The 24,000-nt window shown below is 34.5% G+C and overlaps 1 protein-coding gene across 2 annotated transcripts in view; it reads right to left on the bottom strand.

The window, feature by feature from the left end:
• Positions 1 to 24,000, bottom strand: part of Cd2ap (CD2 associated protein) — a 131,321-nt gene that overhangs the window by 39,292 nt on the left and 68,029 nt on the right. Inside the window, exon 6 of one of the 2 annotated variants that reach the window (XM_047557971.1) lies at positions 223 to 368. In XM_047557971.1, coding sequence (XP_047413927.1) covers positions 223 to 368 — 146 coding nt within the window. Of the gene's footprint in view, positions 1 to 222; positions 411 to 24,000 lie in introns of both variants that reach the window. The other variant, XM_047557970.1, reaches the window with a different exon arrangement.

Below are 24,000 nucleotides of genomic sequence, written 5' to 3' on the forward strand. Positions count from 1 at the left end.
AATTAACCAAGAAATAAGCACTCTAATTTCATACGATTCAAACAACATTAATCATTGCAAATTTGGAAACAAAAGTTTCTCAGGAACTTCTCATTCATAACCAAATTATTAGCAATCTCAAAAAAGGAAATCATACCACAGTTGCAAACTGCTCTTTACATTTTAAAAAAGCTTAATGTGACAATGAGTAGAGTTAATCTAAGTTAAATACATCATTACCACCTTTTCCGTTTTTTTCTCTTCTGTTTCATTACTGGAGATTCTTGTTCTAAGTTTCACAGAGCCTTCTTTAAAAATATCTCCAAATCCAATTCCTCTAATTTTCTTTGGCTGAGTAATTGATCCAGATGCAGTTTCATTCCCATTCCCTGGAGAGGGTAAAGGTGAGGTAGGCCCAGGCAAAACAGTTTCTGAAAAAATAATTTATCTTTAAAGAATGACACCCACAATCAGAAGTCTATATCCCCTTCCATAATGTCTATATGCTATATTTCCTCCTAATTAAAAAAAAAAAATGGTAGAATAAACAAAAAAAAAAAATTAATGATAAAGTACTGAAATATCCAAGAGTAAAAATTATTTATGTGGATTTCTGTTGTTGTATAAAACAGTAACAATTTTAAGCAAATTTAACTAGTAAAATACTAATTAAGAAATTCAGGAAATCATACCATTGAAGGTCCCCAACCAGATGCTATGATTTAAATGTGCCCCCCCCACCCCCATCCCCGACAAAGATTCCTATGATTGAAGTTTGGTCCCCAATGAAAACGGTATTGAAAGGTGGCAGGACTTTTAAAAGGTTAAACATACTGAGAGGTGATTAGATCATGACCACCCTAGTAAAGAGATTTAGGCAACTCCATCAGGAGTAAGCCTGGCCCCTTCCTAGTTTCTTGAACTTCCAGAACTTATAAAAATAAACATCTTTTCTTTATAAAGTGCTTAAGATTAACATTATAGCAACAAAAACTAAAACAAGATTATGTCAAATTCAGTTTTGGCCAAGACAAAACTGAAAGAAATGTTAAAATGGGGAAGTATGACCATTTTTAAAAATTAACATGACTCAACTGACTAAAGGTGGGTGATTGCTGAATACAAAAATTGGGAATGTCCAAAGGTATTTATTTTTAAGAAATCGAAAGAAAAAAAATCAGTAGTTCAAGAACTATCATTTTAACTATGTTCAGATGAAGTAACTTAAGTCTAATTTTAAAGCAAATTCCAATGCCAACTTAATAAATAAAGAATTTAAATAAAGTTTAAAAGCATAGGTTTAAGAAAGATTTTACTTTTTTGCTCAGTAACAAGGGTTCTTATATATAGATCCAAAGAGTTCATGAACAAACTGCCTCCACAACCCTGCAAAACTGTGTGTACATATTCTCAGGAACAAATTTATGATTAAAAAAGGCATGGTTCTTTTTAGATTCCCAGAGAGTTTTCCAATCCAAAAGAACAAAGCTCTAGAGTAAATCATAAACAAATGCCCAGAAACTTTTCGGATTAGAGTTAAAAGGTAGAAAACTTTGTATTACTAGTTCACTGAGCTAGTCTGTTGAAGTATAACAGTAATGGGAGTTAACCATTTATATTTATTCAGGGCTACTTCCGTGCCAGATACTCTGCTAAATACTAAACATATTTATCTATTATACTCAACTACCCCATGGGCTTCTTATTAACATTAAGCATTATTACTCTTCAATTTAAAAAAAAGTAAACTGGGGCAAAGAGATATTAAAGACTTTCGCAAGGACCTTATTTTTAGTAAGTAACAAAGTCAGTATTAGGAATAAATTCCAGATGACTCCAAAGTCATAGTTGTAAACACTTTATATAATGCCTTGAACAATGACTCTTCTTTTATTTTTTATACTTATTCTTATTGTAAACAAATGGGATATATGTTGATTCTCTGTTTGTACATGGAGTAAAGGCATACCACTTGTGTAATCATACATTTACATAGGGTAATGTTTGATTCATTCTGTTATTTTTTCCCCCTAACCTCCCACCCCTCTTTTCCCTCTATATAGTCCCTCCTTCCTATATTCTTGCGTCTCCCCATTATGTGTCATCATCCACTTATCAGCGAGATCATTCTTCCTTTGGTTTTTTGAGATTGGCTTATCTCACTTAGCATGGTATTCTCGAGTTTCATCAACTGAAGGGCATCTAGGTTGGTTCCACAATCTGGTATGGTGAATTGAGCAGCTATGAACACTGATGTGGCTGCATCTTTGTAGTATTCTGTTTTTAAGTCCTTTGGGTATAGGCCGAGGAGTGGGATAGCTGGGTCAAATGGTGGTTTCATTCCAAGTTTTCTGAGGAATCTCCACACTGCTTTCCAGATTGGCTGCACTAATTTGAAACCCCACTAGCAAACTATGAGTGTACCTTTTCCCCCACATCCTCGCCAACACCTATTGTTGCTAGTATTCTTGATAATTGCCATTCTAATTGGGGTGAGATGGAATCTAAGGGTAGTTTTGATTTGCATTTCTCTTATTACTAGAGAAGTTGAACATTTTTTCACATGTCTGTTGATGGCTTGTAGATCTTCTGTGAAGTGTGTGTTCATTTCCTTAGCCCATTTGTTGATTGGGTTATTTGTCATCTTGGTGTAGAGTTTTTTGAGTTGTTTATAGATTCCGGAGATTAGTGCTCTATCTGAAGTACAGGTGGGAAAGATTTTCTCCCAGTCTGTAGGCTATCTCTTCACATTGCTGATAGTTTCCTTTGCTGAGAGAAAGCTTTTTAGTTTGAATCTATCCCAGTTATGAATTCTTGCTTTTATTTCTTGTGCTATGGGAGTCCTGTAAAGGAAGTCTGATCCTAAGCCGACATGTTGAAGATTTGGACCTACTTTTTCTTCCATAAGATGCAGGGTCTCTGGTCTGATTCCGAGGTCCTTGATCCATTGTGAGTTGATTTTTGTGCAGGGTGAGAGATAGGGGTTTAGTTTCATTCTGTTGCATATGGATTTCCAGTTTTCCCAGCACCATTTGTTAAAGAGGCTATCTTTTCTCCATTGCATATTTTTGGCCCCTTTGACTACTTTGAGAAAATTATATTTATTTGGGTTTGTGTCCAGGTCCTCTATTCTGTACCACTGATCTACCTGAATATTTTGGTACCAACATCATGCCGTTTTTGTTACTATTGCTTTGTAGTAGAGTTGAAGATCTGGTATTGTGACACAACCTGCTTCGCTCTTCCTGCTAAGGATTGCTTTAGCTATTCGGGGTTTCTTATTCTTCCAGATGAATTTCATGATTGCTCACTCTATTTCTGTAAGGTACGTCATTGTGATTTTAATTGGAATTGCACTGAATCTGTATAGCACTTTTGGTAGTATGGCCATTTTTACAATATTAATTCTGCCTACCCAAGAATATGGGAGATCTTTCCATCTTCTAAAGTTTTCTTTTAATTTCTTTCTTTAGTGTTCTGTAGTTCTCATTGTAGAGGTCTTTCACCTCTTTTGTGAGATTGATTCCCAAGTATTTTATTTTTTTCGAGACTATTGTGAAAGGGGTAGTTTTCCTAACTTCTCTTTCTGAAGATTCATCACTTATGTATAAAAATGCATTGGATTTATGAGCACTGATCTTATATCCTGCTACTTTACTGAATTCACTTATGAGTTCTAAAAGTTTTCTGGTGGAATTTCCCAGTTCCTCTAAATATATAACCATATCATCAGCAAAAAGGGATAGTTTGAGTTCTTCTTTTCCTATTCGTATCCCTTTAATTTCTTCAGTCTGTCTAATTGCTCTGGCTAGAGTTTCAAGGACAATGTTGAATAGAAGTGGTGAAAGAGGGCATCCCTGCCTTGTTCCAGTTTTTAGGGAGAATGCTTTCAGTTTTTCACCATTTAGAATGATATTGGCCATGGGCTTAGCATAGATGGCCTTTACAATGTTAAGGAATGTTCCCACTATCCCTACTTTTTCTAGTGTTTTGAGCATGAAGGGATGCTGTAATTTATCAAATGCTTTTTCTATACCTATCGAAATAATCATGTGATTCTTGACTTTAAGTCTGTTGATATGCTGAATTACATTTATTGATTTCCGAATGTTGAACCAGCCTTGCATCCCTGGGATAAAACCCACTTGATCGTGGTGCACTATCTTTTTAATATAGTTTTGTATGTCATTTGCTAAAATTTTGTTGATAATTTTTGCGTCGATGTTCATTAAAGATATTGGTCTGAAATTTTCTTTCCTCGATGTGTCTCTATCTGGTTTAGGTATCGGGGTGATATTGGTTTCATAGAATGAGTTTGGGAGGGTTCCCTCCTCTTCTATTTCATGGAATACTTTGAGGAGTACTGGAATGAGCTCTTCTTTAAAGGTTTTGTAGAACTCGGCTGAGAACCCATTTAGTACTGGACTTTCTTTTGTTGGTAGGCTTTTGATGACTTCTTCTATTTCATTACTTGAAGTTGATTTATTTAAGTTGTGAATGTCCTCCTCGTTCAGTTTAGGTAATTCATATGTCTCTAGAAACCTGTTGATGTCTTCGAGATTTTCTGATTTGTTGGAGTATAGATTTTCAAAATAGCTTCTAATTATGTATTCTATTTAAATTGTGTCTCTCGTGATATTGCCCTGTTCATTCCGAATTTTAGTAATTTGAGTTTTCTCTCTTTGTTAGTGTGACTAAGGGTTTATCAATTTTGCTTATTTTTTCAAAGAAACAACTATTTATTTTGTTAATTTTTTCTATTGTTTGTTTCAAATTCATTGATTTCAGCTCTGATTTTAACTATTTCCTGTCTTCTACTATTTTGGGTGTTGATCTGTTCTTCTTTTTCTAGGACTTTAAGCTGTAGTGTTAAGTCGTTTATTTGTTGATTTTTACTTATTTTATTGAATACACTCCGTGAAATAAATCTTCCTCTAAGTACTCCTTTCATGGTGTCCCAGAGATTTTTATATGATGTTTCTTTGTTCTCGTTTACTTCTAAGAATTTTTTAATTTCCCTCTTGATATCTTCTGTTATCTATTCATCATATAATTGCATAATGTTTAATCTCCAGGTGTTGGAGTAGTTTCTGTTTTTTATTCTGTCATTTATTTCTAATTTCAATCCATTATGATCTGATAGAATACAAGGTAGCTTCTCTATCTTCTTGTATTTGCTAACATTAGCTTTATGGCATAAAACATGGTCTATTTTAGAGAAGGATTCATGTGCTGCTGAGAAGAAGGTATATTCACTCTTTGTTGGATGGTATATTCTATATATGTCCATTAAATCTAAATTATTGATTGTGTTATTGAGATCTATGGTTTCTTTATTCAGTTTTTGTTTGGAAGATCTGTCCAGTGGTGAGAGAGGTGTGTTAAAATCACCTAGTATTATTGTATTGTGGTCTACTTGATTTCTGGAATTGAGAAGGATTTGTTTGATGTACATAGATGAGTCAATGTTCAGGGTATAGATATTTATGATTATTATGTCTTGCTGATTTATGCTTCCCTTTAGCAGTATGTAATGTCCTTCTTTATCCCTTCTGACTAACTTTGGCTTGAAGTTCACATTATCTGAAATGAGAATGGATACTCCAGCTTGTTTACTGTGTCCATGTGCATGGTATGTTTTTTCCCATTCTTTCACCTTTAGTCTGTGGGCATCTCTTTCTATGAGATGAGTCTCTTGCAGGCAGCATATTGTTGGATTTTTCTTTTTAATCCAAACTGCCAGTCTATGTCTTTTGATTGATGAGTTCAGGCCATTAACATTCAGGGTTATTATTGAGATATGATTTGTATTTCCAGTCATTTGGTTCATTTTTGTTTTTTGACACAACTTGGTTTCTCCTTTATTTGGCTATTCCTTTAGGCCAGTTCCTCCCTTTGCTGATTTGCATCGTTTTTCATCTCTTCCTCATGGAATATTTTGCTGAGAATGTTCTGTAACATCGCTTTCTTTTTGTAAATTCTTTCAGTTTTTGTTTATCATGGAAGGATTTTATTTCATCATCAAATCTGAAGGTAAGTTTTGCTGGGTATAAGATTCTTGGTTGGCATCCATTTTCTTTCAGGGCTTGATATATGTTCTTCCAGGCCCTTCTAGCTTTTAGTGTCTGGATTGAAAAATCTGCTGATATCCTTTTTGGTTTCCCCCTGAAAGTAATTTGATTCTTTTCTCTTGCAGCCTTTAAATTCTGTCTTTATTTTGTATGTTAGGTACGTTCATAATAATGTGCCTTGGTGTGGATCTGTTGTAATTTTGTGTATTTGGAGTTCTATGAGTCTCTTGTACTTGATTTTCCATTTCATTCTTCAGATTTGGGAAATTTTCTGATATTATTTCATTAAATAGATTGTTCATTCCTTTGGTTTGTTTCTCTGTGCCCTCCTCTATCCCAATAATTCTCAAATTTGGTCTTTTCAAGACATTCCATAATTCTTGTAGATTCTGTTCATGATTTCTCAACTTTGTTTTCAAGATTAAACATTTTGTCTTCAATGTCTGAGGTTCTGTCTTCCAGGTGTTCTATCCTATTGGTTATGCTTTCTATGGAGTTTTTAATTTGGTTATTGTTTCCTTCATTTCAAGGATTTCTGGTTTTTTTTTTTTTTCAGTATCTCTAACTCTTTATTGAAATGATCTTTTGCTTCCCGTATCTGCTCTTTTAACTGTTAATTGGTGTGATCATTTAATGCCTGCATTTGCTCTTTCATCTCATCCTTCAAAGCCTGCATTTGATCTTTCATCTCCTCGTTTGTTTCTCTGATTGTTTTAATTATGTACATTCTGAACTCTCTGACATTTCTTCTGCCATGCTGACATTGGGTTTTATTGATATTGCATCTAGGTTAGTTTGGTACATTTTCTTCCCTTGTTTTCTCATATTTGTCAGATATCAGTGGGACTCAAATATTGCAGATTTCCTTTATTGGCTTATAGTGTTCCTGTAAATTTCCAGCATATCACCTCTTAACCTTCAGTAGCCTGAAGTCTGGGAGGAACTTGAAAATGCAGTGCTTCAGAAGAAAGCTGTCCCTGGCCAGCTGCTGGGTGCGGGATTGCCGGATGGGTGTGCTCGGAAAGCCTCTCACTAGGCAGGCCTACTCCTAGAAGCCTGCTGTGGACCGCACCTGCCACCGGATGGAGCAGGGCTCCCCAGGAACACCTCTTGCCGCCCTGCCCTGGTCCTAGAAGCTGTCTGAGGACTGGACAGGCGCCCGCCGCTTGGGGCTGGTTATGCCTGAACCATAACTCTTTAATCATGTATGTATATTTTACAATGGTTTACACAAACTATTTTATTAACTAAAGAAAAAAAATGTTAACAAGTATAAGCACCCTCATTTTAGAGTGTCTCACTGACAATGCATTTTATAAATGGAAGGTTTGTGGCAATCTTGTGTCAAGCAAGTCTATCAGCATAATCGGTACAATGGTATTTGCTCACTTCATATCTTTTCATGTTTTGGTAATTTCACAATACTTCAACTTTTTATTATTTATTATGGTGATCTGCAATCAGTGATCTTTGATGTTACTAATTACTACTGTAATTATTTGGGGGCACCACAAACCATACCCATATAAGACAGAATACTTAAGTCTATAAATGTACTCTATATGTTCTGACTGCTCCACTGACCCACCCCAGTATCCCTCCCTCTTCTTGAGCAACCCTCCATTCCCTAAACACAATAATACTGAGAATAGGCCAATAAATAACTCTACAATGGCTTCTAAGTGTTCAAGTGAAACAAAGAATCACACTTTAAATTAAAAATTAGAAATTATTAAGCTAAATTACAACTATTGAGAGCTAAATCTCATGTAGGTGAACTAGGTTGTGGATGCAAAGGTAAAGTTTTTAAAGGAAAAATTTAAAATGTACTTCAGTGAAAACATGAATGATGAGAATGAAACAATCTTATTCCTGACATGGAGAATAGCTTTAGTCGTCTGGATACATCAAACTTACTACAACATTCCATTAAGCCAAAGTCTAATCCAGAGCAAAGCACCAACACTCTTCTATTCTGTGAAGTCTGAGAGAGATGGAAGAAGCTGCAGAAGAAAAAACTGAAGCTAACAAAGGTTGATTCACAAAGTTTAACAGAAGTGCAAGATGAACAGTAGGAAGTTATTCAAAGAGCTAGCTGAGATAACTTCATAAAGGTGGACACCCTACAAAACCCATTTTTCATGCAGATGCAACAGCCTTATATTGGAAGATGCCACCATCTAAGGTTTCATCGGTACAGCAGAGAAATCAATATCTGGTCTCTAAGATTCAAAGGACAGGCTTGTTATCTTAAAAGCTAATGTAGCTGGTCATTTTAAATTGAAGACAATGCTCATTTACTATTCTGAAATTCTGAGGTCATTAAGTGTGGGGAGTCATCCATGGCTAGCTGAATCAGACTTCTTTGAGTCATGGGATACAGAGGTCTGACTCCCATGAACTGGCAGTCATGGGAGACTGTTTCAGACAGCCTAGGAGTAAGTGGCCCTGTACGGGAGTGGCTCACCATCTGAGGATATGCTAGTTCCCTAACTCCACCCAATCCTGTAACTCACAGAAGAAGCCCCTCCTGGTCCAGACCCCTTTACCTGTGTAACTATAAATAAATGTGAAGGTAGGGCTCTCCATCTTGTTGGAGGTCAGATCTGGTATGGCCCAAACCACCACACCCCCTTCCAATTGAAAAGAGTATTGGCTCTTGTGTATTTACTGATTAGATAAGTTTATTAGTAATTAATTGATTTGTTGCCAGCACTGCTGGCCTCCAGCACTTAACCCTTCCCTCATCCACAATGGATGGGCTGAAATCCCCACAATTAACAATTATATTAAATCTACTGTCTGTACTCTATCAATGGAACCACAAAGCCTAGATAACAGCACATGTGTTTACAACAAGATTTACTAAACATTTTAAGCCTACTATTGAGACCTATTGCATACATGGGGTATTACCTTCTCACATTTTGCTTGACAGGATATGCTAATAAAGTTTCTATGTTCATTACTGATACTCATTTATAATATATTTTTTGTAATGACTTCATGTTTTTATATGAAGGTCATAGAGACCTAAGAAATCTGGGGAAAAAAAAAATCTGTGTAAGATTAAATGTTTGATAGAATTTACCAATGAGAACACATATGCAAGGAATGCCAACAATCAATTGGGCCTTAAGTGAATTGTACTCTTTTTACTTACGGACGGTCTTACATCTATGTTAAATTCTGCTGACTGATCAAGGTGGTGGTTCCTAAAGACGGTCTTATTTTTTTAATATACAGCAGTAGTGAACTTTGCACCATCCTTTGATTCTTCCATTCATGAAAAATTTTTCTGTCCTTGTGATGCTGTTTCATAGCATTTTACCCATAGTAAAACATCTTTCAAAATTGGAGTTAGTTATCTAAATCCTTGCTACTGCTTTATCAACTAAGTTTATGTAATATTCTAAATCCTTAATTATCATTACAACAGTATTCACAGCAGTTTCACCAATAGTAGAGTCCATCTCAAGAAAAACTGCGTTATTTGCTCATTCATAAAAAGCAACTTTTCATTTATTAAAGTGCTCTATGAGATTTCAGCAATTCAGTCACATCTTCAGATTCTACTTCTAATTCTGGTTCTTAGGCTATTTCTACCACATCTCCAGTCAGCTCTTCTACTGAAGTCTTGAACCCCTCAAAGTCATCCACGAGGGCTGGAATCAACTTCTACAAATTCCCTGTTAGTACTGATATACTGACATCATCCCATGAGTCATGAATGTTCTTAAGAATATCCAGAACAGTGAAACCTTTCAAAACAAGACTGCTAGTTCACCCCAGAGCTCTGAGAGAGATGTATGATGAGATTAATGTTTGTTTTCATACCTACTAACACAATATCCATTCTGCAGCCCATAAATGTAAATGTGATTTTAAGACTTGTTACTTAGGAAATACATTTGGTCAAGCTATAGCTGCCATAGACAGGGATTCCTCTGAAAGATCTGGGCAAATAAACTGAAAACATTCTGGAATTTTCCTGAAGTGAAGATTTTTGACAATGAATTCAATTTCTTCAATTTAGACCAATTCAGTTTCTTTTTTTTTCTATGTCTGTTGTGCTAAACTATAAAATTTGTACATCTCATCTAGGTTGTTCAAATTTATGAATATATTTCCTTATTTCCTTTTTAATGCCTGGTTTGTGATATCCTTTCATTAATGTATGATGTTGGTAGTTTTTCTCTTTTTACTTTTATCTGCATTGTTCAGGCTTTGTGGGTCCTTTCCAAAAAGCTCAACTTTTAAACTTATAAGTCTTCTTTTTCTAGTTTAAGATAAAAGCTTTGATTGATTTTGGACTTTTTTTCTTATACCAACATTTAAAGTTGATAAAAGAAAATTTTCCTAAACATGTTGCTTTACCTGTATTCCATAAAGTTTTGTATGTTGTTTACATTTTTGTTTATTTCAATAACTGTTTTAGGACTAGGTTGTAGCTCCGTGGTAGAGCACTTGCCTAGCATGTGTGAGGCACTGGGTTTAATTCTCAGCACCACATAAAAATAAGTAAGGTATTATGTCCATCTACAACTTAAAAAAATGTTTAAAAATTGTTTTAATTTTTCTCATGATTTCTTCTTAAACCCATAGGTTATTTCCAAGTGTGCTTAATTTCTAGTATGTGAGAATTTCCCAAATATCTCCTTCTAAAATAATTTCACTGTGGTCACAAAACCTCAATTTAATCCTTTTAAATTCACTAAAACTTGCCTGATGCTCCAACAATAATCCATCTGATCAAAAATCTAACTATACTGTTAAAGAATGCATATTTCACAGTTACTGGATGAACTGTCCTTTAACTGTCAATTTCGACTGTTTAGTTAATAATGCTGTACAATTCAAGTCTTCAAAACAGCTGGGTTTTTATTTTGGTCTACTGGTTCTATCAATCATTAAGTTTATTCAAATCTACTTGGGACATTTATCTAACCTATTTCTTTCAGTTCTGACAGTTTGTATCTCATGAATTTTGAAGTTCCTATTGGGTTATATATTATCAGAATTCTTGTTAATTTTTATGAACTCACTCGATAATTATGAAATCCCTTTTTAATCCCTAGGAAAATTTCTTTTCCTAAAACATACTTTGATATTAACATAACCATTCTAGATTTAGTATGTTTTAAACAGAATATATTTCTCTATCCTTTGTGTAACATCTGAGATTCTGATAGCATATCATCCCAATCTTACTATCCTTACTTTTTGATGACAGTTTTTGACCATTTACATTTAATGTAACTATCGACCTAGTTATGCTTAACTCCATTAACTAGCTATTTTCTGTTTACCCACTTAATCTTTGGTTTTTTTTTTTTCTCTTTTCCTGTCTTTTTTCACTACTTATTCACAGTCCCTTTTACTATCAGTTGTACCTTTACTACATAGTTTGAATATATCTGTCACTCCAAAATTCATTATGTTGGAACCTAATACCCAATATGACAGAATTGGAAGGTGGAGCCTTGAGGAGGTAATGAGGCTGTAAGGGATTGACCCTAATGGCAGAACAATGCCCTTATAAAACAATTTGAGTGAGATTGCCCCTTTTGTCCTTTCCACCTATTTTGTCATATGAGAAGACAGCATTCATCCACTCCAGTGAACATGGCAATAAGTTGTCATCTTGCAAATGAGACCAAGTCCTCATCTGTCCAAACCTGCTGATAGCTCTGATAATAGAACTTTTTTTTTTTTTTTTTGGTATCCATTTTGATAAAATTATATAAGCATGGACTATATCTTATTCTAATTAGGACCACTCCTCAATATATATCCAAAGGATTTAAAATCAGCATATTACGGTGATGCAGCCACATCAATGTTTGTAGTAGCACAATTCACAAAGGGTAATAGTACTTTTAAGCCTCCAGAATGATGAAAAATAAATATGTTATTTGCTATTTACCCATTCTCAGGTATTTTCTTGTAGAAGCACAAACCAAACAAGAAAACCTCAATGCTTTATTTTCTTAGGAGTTTCTTTAGAGTCTACAAAATTCATCTTTATCTCATCAAAGTCTATTATTAAAGTAATAATGAAGTACCACTTCATGAACAATATGAGAGTCCTTACAAAGGCAAATTCCATTTTTACCCCTTCTATGAAAATTCTAGGTTGACCAGTTTTCTTCAGCACTTTAAACATGTCAATCCACTCTTTTCGCATTACATAGTCTTTAAAGACACTTCCTTGGGATTTATAGATTTTCTGGAGATAATCTACAGATTTTTATCTTCATTCTTTTGTTTGATGTGCCTTTTCTAACTCCTTTTAAGATTTTCACTTTGTTTTCAGTACTTGGTTTTGATGTGTCAGGTTGTGTTTGTGTGTGTGTGTGTGTGTGTGTGTGTGTGTGTGTGTTTGCATGTGTGTGCATTTGTAGTTTAGGACTTAACATGCATCACATTTAGAAATATGTTAGCATTATTTCTTCAAATGTTTTCACCCTCTTTTCTTCTAAGACTCCAGCTACAGGTTAGGTCATTTAAAATTATCCCAAGTTGTTGGAGGGTTTGTTTTTGTTTTAAGTTACAGTCTTTTTGCTTCACTTTGTTTTTTTGAGTCAGGTTCCCACTATGTTGCCCAGGCTGGCCTGCCACTTGTGGGCTCAAAGGACCCTCCCACCTCAGCCTCCCAAGTAGCTTTGACTACAGGACTTTGCCTATCCTATGTGCTTAATTTTAAACTTCTAAGAACAGGTGCTACACTTGTTCATTTTAGATATATTTTAGTGCCACATTTTCAAATTCAATTATCTTTTCTTCTACACTGTCCAGTCTACTGTCAAAATTTCATAGGAAGGAGTTCATTTCAGATACTGTGTTTTTCATCTCAAGCAGTCCCATGTTGTCTATCCCTTGACCCTGTCTCTTCTAGTTCGACTTAATTTCATTTTTTTACTTCTTCTATTCATTCCTTGTATTATGTCTTCTACTGCACTGAGCATTTTTCTTGTAGCTATTTTAACATTCTTATCTACTTAATTCTATCATTTTTTTGGTCTCTAATTTTTCCTCTGAATTATGGGTCATATTTTCCTACTTCTTAATACCTGTAGGTATGTTCTTTTTAATATTGAATGTTAGATTCTGTTGTCATCCTTTGAAAAAGTAGTAATTCCTAACTGGGGATGATTTTGCCTCATAAGTGACATGTGGCAATGTCTGGGGATATTTTAGTTGTCACAACTGGGGAGTGTTACTCACATCCAGTGAGCAAAGATCCAGTAATGGTTAACATCCTATATGCACCAAACAACAATCCCTGAAAACAAAGAATTATCATCAGTAAGAAGGCTGAGAAACTGCTTTAGAGAATGCTGCACCCGCCCCCACCACTGACAAACAGATAAATTATTTGCTTTGCGAGTGAGGACAGGTGAAGTGTTTTGGGTGCGATTAGAGTAGCTGCCATGGACACAGATCAGAAGACTAAGGCAAGAAGACAGCAAGTTCAAGGCCACATTGGCAATGTAGTGATACCCTGTCTCAAAATTAAAAGTAAGAAGGGCTGAGACTAATTTACCGGTAGAACATTCCTGGGTTCAATCGCTAATACAAAGGGCAGGGGGGACTCTATCCTAAGGTTAATCTAGTCCCACCTCACTTTTCTCCTGAATTGCCCATGTATATATGAAGTTCTCAAATCTGGACAGGCAAATTTCAATTCTTAAGCACACTGGGAATTGCTCATGTTAAGTCACAGTAATTGCCTCCCCCCGCGACACCCCCGAGTTGCTCCATGTCCAGCCTCTGGAGGTTCCACTCCATACCTTCACAAAATAGTAATCCACTAATCCTTGAAACAAACTCCTAAGTACACCTCTCGAATTATCTCTCTACACAGTACTCTCCTCGGCTATTTATCGCCACAAACTCTTAACTGCCTTAGCTTCCTTAAATCTGTTCTCCAATCCTCAATTCAAAATACAGAATTCTGTTTGGAATACCTTCTGTATACTAGAGTTCAGAAATTAGCTCCTGGGAAAATTCAGGACAGTGGTAGAGTTCTCCTTCCTCCTTGATTCATTCCCATTTTCTCAAGAATTACAGGCCTGTTCTACCTACTAAGAATATTTTTCCCTATATTTTGTATGATTTTAAAGGTAGAGTCTCTCTTGCCCAAGTTGGCCTCAAACTCATGAGCTCAAATGATCTTCCAATCTGTCTCCCAAGTAGCTAGGATGATAGTCATATATCACCATGCCCAACCAAGAGACCTATTGAAATGAAACCCTGTACAGTGTTAATAAACTATATATTATTTAAGACAACTTTAAAAGATTATGATAAGCAGTAATGTTCAATCTGAGCATTTGATTACAACTATCAAAGAAAATTTTTCTTTTGGATTTAGTAATTAAAGCCTCTATCAGTGTCATTAAAATATATATCAAGATAGGTGCACAGATACTGAAAATATTCAATTCTAATAGGCTGAGTTTGTTTGTTTTTTTTTAAGCTCATCAAAAATGATCAAATTTCACTATTTGACTATTAAATCAATGGTTTCAGGGTACCGCTGTAGTGGTAAAGCATATGAACTCTTGAAACAAATTCTGATTTACTGCTTGGCTCCTCCACTTTATGTACCCAGTGTTTACACCTATAAAATGAAGTACTTCCTAAGGCTACTATCATGATTAATTTATTTCTGTAAATTGCTTAAAACAGTGTCTGATTCAGTAGTTAGTATTTTTTAAGTGATATATTATTGAGAAACATTCAAGTAAAAGAGATCACTGATCAGATAGAGCCAATATAAAAGGAGTTGGAGAGTCTTAGCACCAGAAGAAAAAACATGCAGAAGGAATAAGGGGAGAGAAGCCCGAAGAGAAAGGAAAAGCAAGGGGACTTATGAGGCAAAATAGTACTATTTTACAGTATATCTAATTTTTTAATATTTATGTGATTTTTCCATCACATTGCCATTGAATTGTAGAGTTGAACAAAAATATCTACATTTTATGTATGTCACTGTCAGTCATAAAACATAGTTTGCTTTTCTATATAACCTAAAATCCTTCCTCTTTCCCTTCCTCTTCATTAAATCTCTCTATAAAAGTTATTTAATGGTTTGTATCTCTATATAAAGTGACTTAAAATAATCAAGAAACTCAAAATATAATCACTTGTTGAAAAAAACAAAAAGAAATCATATGTAAGTTGCACTATTTAAAAAAAAGTAATTAACGGAATAAAAATCTAACAAAAACCACAAGGCACTTAATGAAAGCAATCCATGTTTACTATTAATCATTCAACATCAAAGATTTTTTTAAAAAATGACTGTTCATTTCCTAAGAAAAAGTGTGGGGGTGGGTGAGTAGGTGTTTAACTGAACTTAAAAATCAATCCATATTCCTTAGAAAGATCCTTAGAAAAAGTGTCTGGTTATAACAGTAATTTTACAAAGACCCATTACATACTACCAGTAAAGGTATCAAAAATCCAGAACAATTTTCCATGCAAAGCTGTTTACCAGAAGTTCAGTATGAATGCCAATGTAGGTTTTACAGATGCCAAAATAAATCAAATACAACCTTACTTCCTACAAACTAGGCTGAAAATCACAAAATTTCTATCTACCAGGTTGGCACAGCCAGTATACAAAAGCATTCCCCAGGAGCACTTTCTTGTTTTATTGTGTGTAAATAATCAAAACTTCAGCTACTCCTCCTGTAAGAGGATGAACTCTTTCTACCCATAAGAGATTAAAACTCCTAAAAACAATCTATCAGGGGCTCTTTAAACATGTTTTATGCCATGCATCCTTCTGGTTGCCTAGTAACACCTAGAGGGATGAATGACACAAAGCATTTAAGAATCTCTGCTTAGACCTTTTTGGTCTCCTCAAAATTGTCCACTTTGCACCTTATTCTTAACAGTTAGCACTTTTTATAGAAAAACTCAAAAATCAGATATATCATTCTCAGCCTCCTCCCACTAAGCCTACTAATTTTGATGTAGTTCCTTTAACATAAAACTCCTTCCTTCCACCTTCTGGGTAAATTCTGTTCTAATATTAAGTCCCATTCTTCCAAGTTCTACTTTCAGTTGTTCCTCCTTTAACTTTTCCTTGCCATTGGCATTTAAAGACGATTGAAATTTTTCCTTAAAAAAATAAAGAGTGAAAACATTCTTGAATATACATTGATATCAACTAGTACAACTCTTATACTTACTCTCTCCACTGCCTAACAACCATCTCTTCCTCTTCATGTACCTTATTCCACATTCACCTCACTGTACTTCTCCTATGAAGGTCCCTTAATGATTTTACTTGTTCCTAAATCCAGGATTTCATTTCTTATCTTTATTGACCTCTCAAATAGCACTATGTACAGTGTCCCTAAAAAACTCTAATTCTTAACTACCACACATTCATTGGCTTATTTTTGGTGCTCTCCATCTCCATGACTTCTTGGTCTCCTTTCAGTTACTCTCCCTCAGTCCATACTTTAAATACTGCTATATAGGATTCTATGTCAGGGTCTTTTTTCACTCTATACATTATCTGTAGGTAATCTCATCTAATTTTAGGTTTCTTTATAACAACTAAAATACTGTCAGGTTCCAATTATGGACAGTTTCTCTAAGGTTTTAGACCATATATCTTTACTTAGATATCCTCATATCCCTATAGGACTCAAACTCAATATCTACAAAAGTGAATTCATCTTCTCCCAAAACGAACCACTATCTCTGCAAATTACATCTCCACACATTCAGTTAATTGAGCCAAAACTCCTCTTATGGGTGATCCTCCATATCCCATCATCACTAGACCCTATTTTATACCATATGAAAGCTCTTGCCCCATGTCTCTCCATTCCTACAGCATTCCTCTAACTTAAGTAAATACTATTTCTACTTAAATTACCAAAACATTCTCAAATGGTCCTACCATCCCAGTATCATCACTCTTCTGCAATCTACTCTTGCAATCTATCTTAGAAACAATGAATGTTTCTTTCCCTTCTAATACTTCACTGGGAGTTAAAATCTTTTATAATGGTTTCTTAAGCCTAACACAATAATTTCTCCACTATCAAAATACACCACATTCAACTATATACTTTATAATCCCTCTGAATTGAAAGTCTTTTGAGATACTGAAAATGCAATGCATTTTCTTCAGTCCAAGTTTGCTTAAAAATTTCTACTTATTTGGAGGACTCAATCTGTGACTTTTTGGGGTGGGGGAATATTCCTTCCTATCCTGCCAAGTCTAGGTTAGTCCTCTTACATACATCTATAGTGCTCTAAGCTTTCCTGTCATGAATATTTTTCACACTGAATTGTAACCATTTGTTTAGTAACTTTTCTATACCAATGGAACAAAAATTTCAAACAAGGCGAAATCATGACTATCATCACTGTGTTCTCAGAATTCTGTAAAATATGTTCAACAATGAGTACCTAATGTACTGCATTTTTTTAAGTCTATAAATGTTAAATTAACTACATAATAATATTTGCATATAGAAGTTTCCTTCACAGGTTTTGACTTTTAAATTTCAGATTTGGGAATGTACTGATTCTAGTGGAAACAACAATGTACTAATTAAACCAATGTGCAATATTACTGTTCATAACTCTCAAAGAGTTCAAAGTACATAAAAAGGCAATTCCATATACATAACTAAAAGAAAATCAGAAGACAATGGACAAACTAATGGGCTACAATAGTGAGAACTACCTAATATCCAATGTCCCCCCAAATAAATTAAATAGGGTAAATTAAAAAAAAAAAAAAAACATGAAGCACAAAAATGGAATTCCAATTGTGATTTTATTACTCAGTGGTTAAATAATCTCAGAAATTCCAATTTCTTCACTCTCAAATAGGAAAGATATTAATACCCTAAGAAGATATCACCTGACAAATTGAAAAGTTCTCTGTATAACACCAAATACTATTCCTTTATTCAGACACTGCTCTAAAAAGTAAGGATGGGGCATGAAGAAAAATATATATTCTTTCATGAGAAGGTAGACAAATAATAAGCAATTAAATAAGGAATAGTAATAAATACTTCAAAGAATAAAAAAGAAAGTGGAGATGGGGGCTTTTTTCATATTTTTTTCAAGAGCTGTCAGGAAAGGGCTCACTTATAAGATGATTTCTGAAAGAATCCTAAATCAGACAGGAAGTCATCAGGATATCTTAAAGAAAAGCATTCCAAGCAAAGATACAGCCAGCCCTCCTTATCTGTGGATGGTTCCACATCCAAATGGTCCACATTCGAAAGATTTAATCAACCACAAGTAGAAAATATAGTTAGACCTATGACAATTGCATCTTTAATGAACATATACAATTTTTTCTTACATTTCCTAAATAATACAGTGTAACAACTTATATAGCATTCATACTGTATTAGGTATAATAAGCTATCCAGAAATCATTTAAAATACATAGGAGTAAGTGTGTGAATTATATGCAAGCACTATGCCATTTTATAAAAAGTTCTTAAGATTTTTGTATACATGGGGAGTCCTGGAACCAACCCCCCCCATAGATACTGATGGATAACTATATATAGCAAATTCAAAGGCTGTAAGACAAAAATATTCCTGACATCTTTAATAAACACTATGAAGATCAATGTGAAGAAGGAGAGAGTTAAGTAGAAAATGAAGTCAGAGAGGTGATGTAAGAAACTATGGGATGCCAAATCATGGAAGGATTTGTAGCCATTTTAAAAGACTTTATCTTTTACTCTAAGTGAAATGTGCAGCTACTTGCTATATTAGTAACATTCAGGAACAAGAAAATGGATAATAACTTCAAATAGTAAGATGACTATTAGAGATGAGCACAGTGGCACATGCCTATCATCCCAGATACTCGGGAGGCTGAGGCAGGAAGATCTCAAGTTCAAAGCTAGCCTGGACAACATAGTGAGACCCTGACTCCAAAAACAGATATTTATTAGACATCTAAATGGAGATTTTGAAACAGGACTATTTTGGCAAGAAGACTTTTATAAAAGAATAAAAACAAGTAGATATAGTGACTGGTCTTACAGAATAAGAGGAAAAATTGAAAGTGAAGTACCATTGAGCGCGTAGGTAGAATTTGAACATTGACAAGATACTATAAAAAAGGATTAAGCATATTTGACAAAATAAAAATACATTTCTTTACAAACACTGAAACAAGCTGGGTTCAGTGATACATGCCTATAATCCCAGTGAATGGGGAAATTGAGGCAGGAGGATTACATGTTCAAGGGTAAATATGCAACTTAGCAAGACCCAGTCTCAAAACAAAAAACAGAAAACAACTGGGGATATAGCTCGGTGGTAAAGTACCCCTGAATTCAATTCCCAATACCAAGTAAGCAAATAAATTGAAACTTTTTCCTAGAGAAGTGATGTTTTTCCTTAGATTGAATATTAAAAATAATTACCTTAGAATTTCATATAAAAAAATCACTAAATCAGAGAGAATAGTGAATTCACCATTTTCCTATAGAACACATAAAAGTGACTTAATTTTACTGACTGCAAAGACTGTCAAAACACCAGTTATAGACAGACTATTAGACTTCATTAGGACAAGGGAGTAATAAACACCAATTGTTTAAGTCATAACATATAAGATCAAACTCTTAAATTAAAACTTTAAAAACTATGTACTTTCATCACTAAAATTCTAAGTGGTCACTCCTTATGAAGTTCTCACTTCCTGGCATTTACTTCAATATGCAAAAATTTTCTGCATAAAAATTAGTTAGGAAAAAAAAAGAATCATAGTGTACTTCTGTAAGGTGTAAAGCCACCCGCCTCTTCCATTACAGGAATTTCAGGTTTACGCTGCCGTCATCGTTACGTCCTAACATGCTATTGGTTCATCAGTCAGCCTGCAAGAATTCTCCTCCGCGATTGGTTCCTTTCAACCCAGGAGATTCCAATATCTGGGAGAAGCCATTTCTCTCTCTTTGGCTCCTTCTTTTCTCCCTGAGCGGATCGCATAAAGTCCCTTGTGTGAGATCTCCTGTCTGCAGAGCGTTTTTCTGGGAGCTATCGGCGAGCCACAACTGCCCCTAACATCTGGTGATGCATTTTTGCATTTTTTTTTTTTTTATTTTTCCTAACAACCTCAACCACTGACTTCCCACCCCATAATCACAAAGTTCCACATTTAGAATATACTGCTATTATAACTGGGTTAAGCAAAAAAGGAAGTATATTTCTAACAGATATAACAGATAAGTCTGCAAGGTTACTAAAATTCAAATAGAGTTGAATAGTGCCAGAAAATGCTCCGAGTATTTATAATTTTAGGGCTCAGTTTACATGGCATCATAAAGATCACTTCACTAATAAGCCTTAATTTTATTAAATTTTAATGTAAAAAATAATTATCAGGACATTCAATACTTGTGAAGAAATACTACTGTTCATCAGAAGTAATCCAGGAAACAATTTGCTAAGTATTAAGTAAATCATTGTTTTGGGTACTTACATTTGTTCTCTAGAGATTTTTATATATCCTTAAACATTAGTTCTGCCTTCAAAACTGATACCATATATTATCAAATGTAACATAAAATAGTAAAAGTAGACCTATTTTATATGATTACTTCTCTATTTATTCCTATCTCATTGATCTGATTCCATTTCTATCTCAAATAATTTTTGTACTTTTCAACTGAATCAGCATCTGCATTAAAGCAAATTGAATTCAGCATTCCCCCAACCACTCCAATCATCAGTATTGAAAATTACTCTGTTTAATGCAACTTTTAAAATATCATTCTTCAAATTTGGTTAACTACATGTAAAAAGCATGGAAGTTAAAGGAAAGAAAGACATAAAGGAGTCAGAATAACAGTGTGGTAGGAAAAGAACTATTACCTATCATGTTTTAAACTTTGTCGGCTCTGTACAATCTAAAAAACAGGTGTGCTTTATATAAAGTAGCCAATTCAAACTGACTAAAGAGAAGACAAGCTTTAAAGTATTCAAATATTCGTTTAGTTATTAATTCACATTTGTAGAGAAGAGCCATGGAAATTTTTAGAATTGTAGCTGGGCACAGTGGCACATGCCTATAATCCCAGAAGCTCAGGAGGCAAAGACAAACAATCACAAGTTAAAAATCAGCCTCAGCAACTAAGTGAGGCCCTAAGCAACTTAGCAAGACCCTGTCTCAAAATAAAAAAATGAAAAAGGCTAGGGATATGGCTCAGTTGGTTAAGCACCTCTGGGTTCAATCCCTCATACCTAAAAAAAGGAAAAGAAAGGAAGGAAGGAAGGAAGAAAGAAACTTTTAGAATTATAAAATGTTCATTGCTAGATTAAAGAGAAAATATACAGTTGAAGAATGCTTAGGAATAAGAAACAAATACTTGAAACTGGGTCCATCCAGAGAGTTATACTGGACATCCCCAGTCACACTAAATAGCCATTCATGCTCTTTCCATTAGTTGTTAGTATTTGTAGAGAACTAGTAAGAATATATTTTGCTTCTTTAAAAGGCAACTGAGCTTTAAAGAAGCTAATTCCTAAATTGATACAGGGTAGTATACATGTTGATTATATTATTATTCACAAATATTCAGTGCCCCTTCTGTTAAGAAAATTATATATCCCCAGCTTGTTGCAATTTGGCATGACCCTGACTGACTAAGTCAATGTTACTGGAGCCATGTTCCTTTTTTTCCAGCTTCTGTAAGCACATATCCAAAAGGACCCTTTATAAATGTAAGTTCCTAAGTGACTCTATTATTCTGTTGTGAGCCACTATTTTAGGCTGTTTCAATTGAAACATATCCTGAACAACATAGTACACTAACTTTTAAGAACAGGAAAATACAAATGTAATCAACCCTCCACACCTGAGGATACAGAAGCCATGCCATGGTTACCAAGGGTAAACTTAAGGAAACCTTGAATATCCATGGATTTTGATATCCCCATAGGGATCCTGGAAACCCCCTGCATATCAAGGGGCAACCTACCTATGTTTTTGTGTTTAAAAAAACAACAACAACAACAACAAAAAACCACCACACGGAAGGTATCAAGAAAGTACAAATGCTTTCTTACTGAAGACAGAGGAAGCAATCAGTTGCATGGAGACAATACTGTGATATCTTTTTATATCCTCTGATCAAAAAAAAACATAAGATATACTATTTAATTAAAAGAAACTCAAGCATATATAAAAAGAAACTATGACCCACATTAATTGATAAGTAAAGTTTAGAGTTACTCATTCCAAATTTTTTTTAAATCTTTCACTTCTCCAGCTTTTCTTTCTCCATTCTTCTAATACACAAGCACAAGTCTTAATTTATTAAGTTTGAGATGTACAGAACAAATGAATCTAAATGGGGGGGTGTAAAATTGATTCCTATATGTAGTTCCTAAAGAATGCACAGATTTAATCTACTTTTCAAGGGTGTTTATTAAGCAAGAAAAATGAACAATATTCTGGTCCTCTATATAATTAAGATGACAGGTCAGATTTGGAATATAATAACAACCCACAATTACTAAATGACCAGGATACTGATTTGGCTCTCATATGCAGTGCTTTATACAAGTAAGCTAACTAATCAGTGCAGGAATTCATGTACTTGTTCTACAAATCACAAGTAACATTATCTTGTGCTCTAAGACATAACACAAACAACTGGTGTTAAGAGCTACTTGTACCATACATAAACTGTGAAGTTTTATTGATAATATTCTTCCTCCTAAGTGTCAGCAGTATCAAAAAGAATGTGACACCAGAGAATACATAAAACTATGAAATACAAGGGAAGCAGATCATAATTTATACGAAATACTGGAAAAATAAGTAAGGAATAAGCTGCTCATAAATAGCTGCCACCCCACTGGAGGGGGAAGATATGTAACTATATACCAAAAATATAGCTGTCATGATAAAATTCTACAAAGAGTGGTCAAAGCATCTTCAACAACATCAAAAGCATTTACCAGGGAAAGGACAGTACCTTCCACCAACAAGGATGAGAAAACCAGATATCCTATGTAAAAGAAATAAGTTGGGGCTGGGGAGATAGCTCAGTCGGTAGAGTGCTTGCCTTGCAAACACAAGGTCCTGGGTTCGATCCCAGCACCGCAAAAAAAAAAAAAAAAAAAAAGAAATGTTGGATCCTTATCTGATACCATATTTCAAAATTAACTTGAAATGGATTAAAGACCTACCTATAATACCCCAAACTATAGAACTTCTAGAAAACATACAAGAAATATTCATGACTTGGCAATGATTTCTTGATATGACACAAAAGGTACAGAAAACAAAAGCAAAAATAGACCTGAGGGGCTACATCACACTGGAAAACTTCTATCCGAAAGACATGGGGGACGGGAAGAACGGAGGAACTTTGGACTGGGCAAAGGGGAAGGGGTATGGGGGTGGGAATGATGGTCAAATGAAATGTGCATTATTACTCTATGTATGTGTATGACTGCACAAATGGCATGACTCTGTATCATGTACAACCAGAGAAATGACAAACTGTGCCCCATTTGTGTACAATGAGTCAAAATGCATTCTGCTGTCATGTATAACTAATTAGAACAAATTTAAAAAACAAAGAAGAAAATATTTGCAAATTACATATCTAATAAGGAAGTTAAAACTACAACTCAACAAAAATTTTAAAAACCTGATTCAAAAACTTAAAAGAACTTTTTTTCAAAGATAATAATATACAAATGACCCACAAGCATGTAAGAACATACTCAATATCACTGATTATTACAGAAATGAAAAAAAAAATCACAATGAAGTATCATTTCACACCCATTAGAATGGGTAATAAAGAAAATGACAAGTACTGGAAGACAAGGAGAACCCTGTGTACTGTTAGCAGGTCTACATAAATGGTATAATTTATATGAAAAATGGTATGGTGGTTCCACAAACTACCAAATAACC

The sequence above is a fragment of the Sciurus carolinensis genome, chromosome 7 (assembly GCF_902686445.1).
Source record: "Sciurus carolinensis chromosome 7, mSciCar1.2, whole genome shotgun sequence".
NCBI lineage: Eukaryota > Metazoa > Chordata > Mammalia > Rodentia > Sciuridae > Sciurus > Sciurus carolinensis.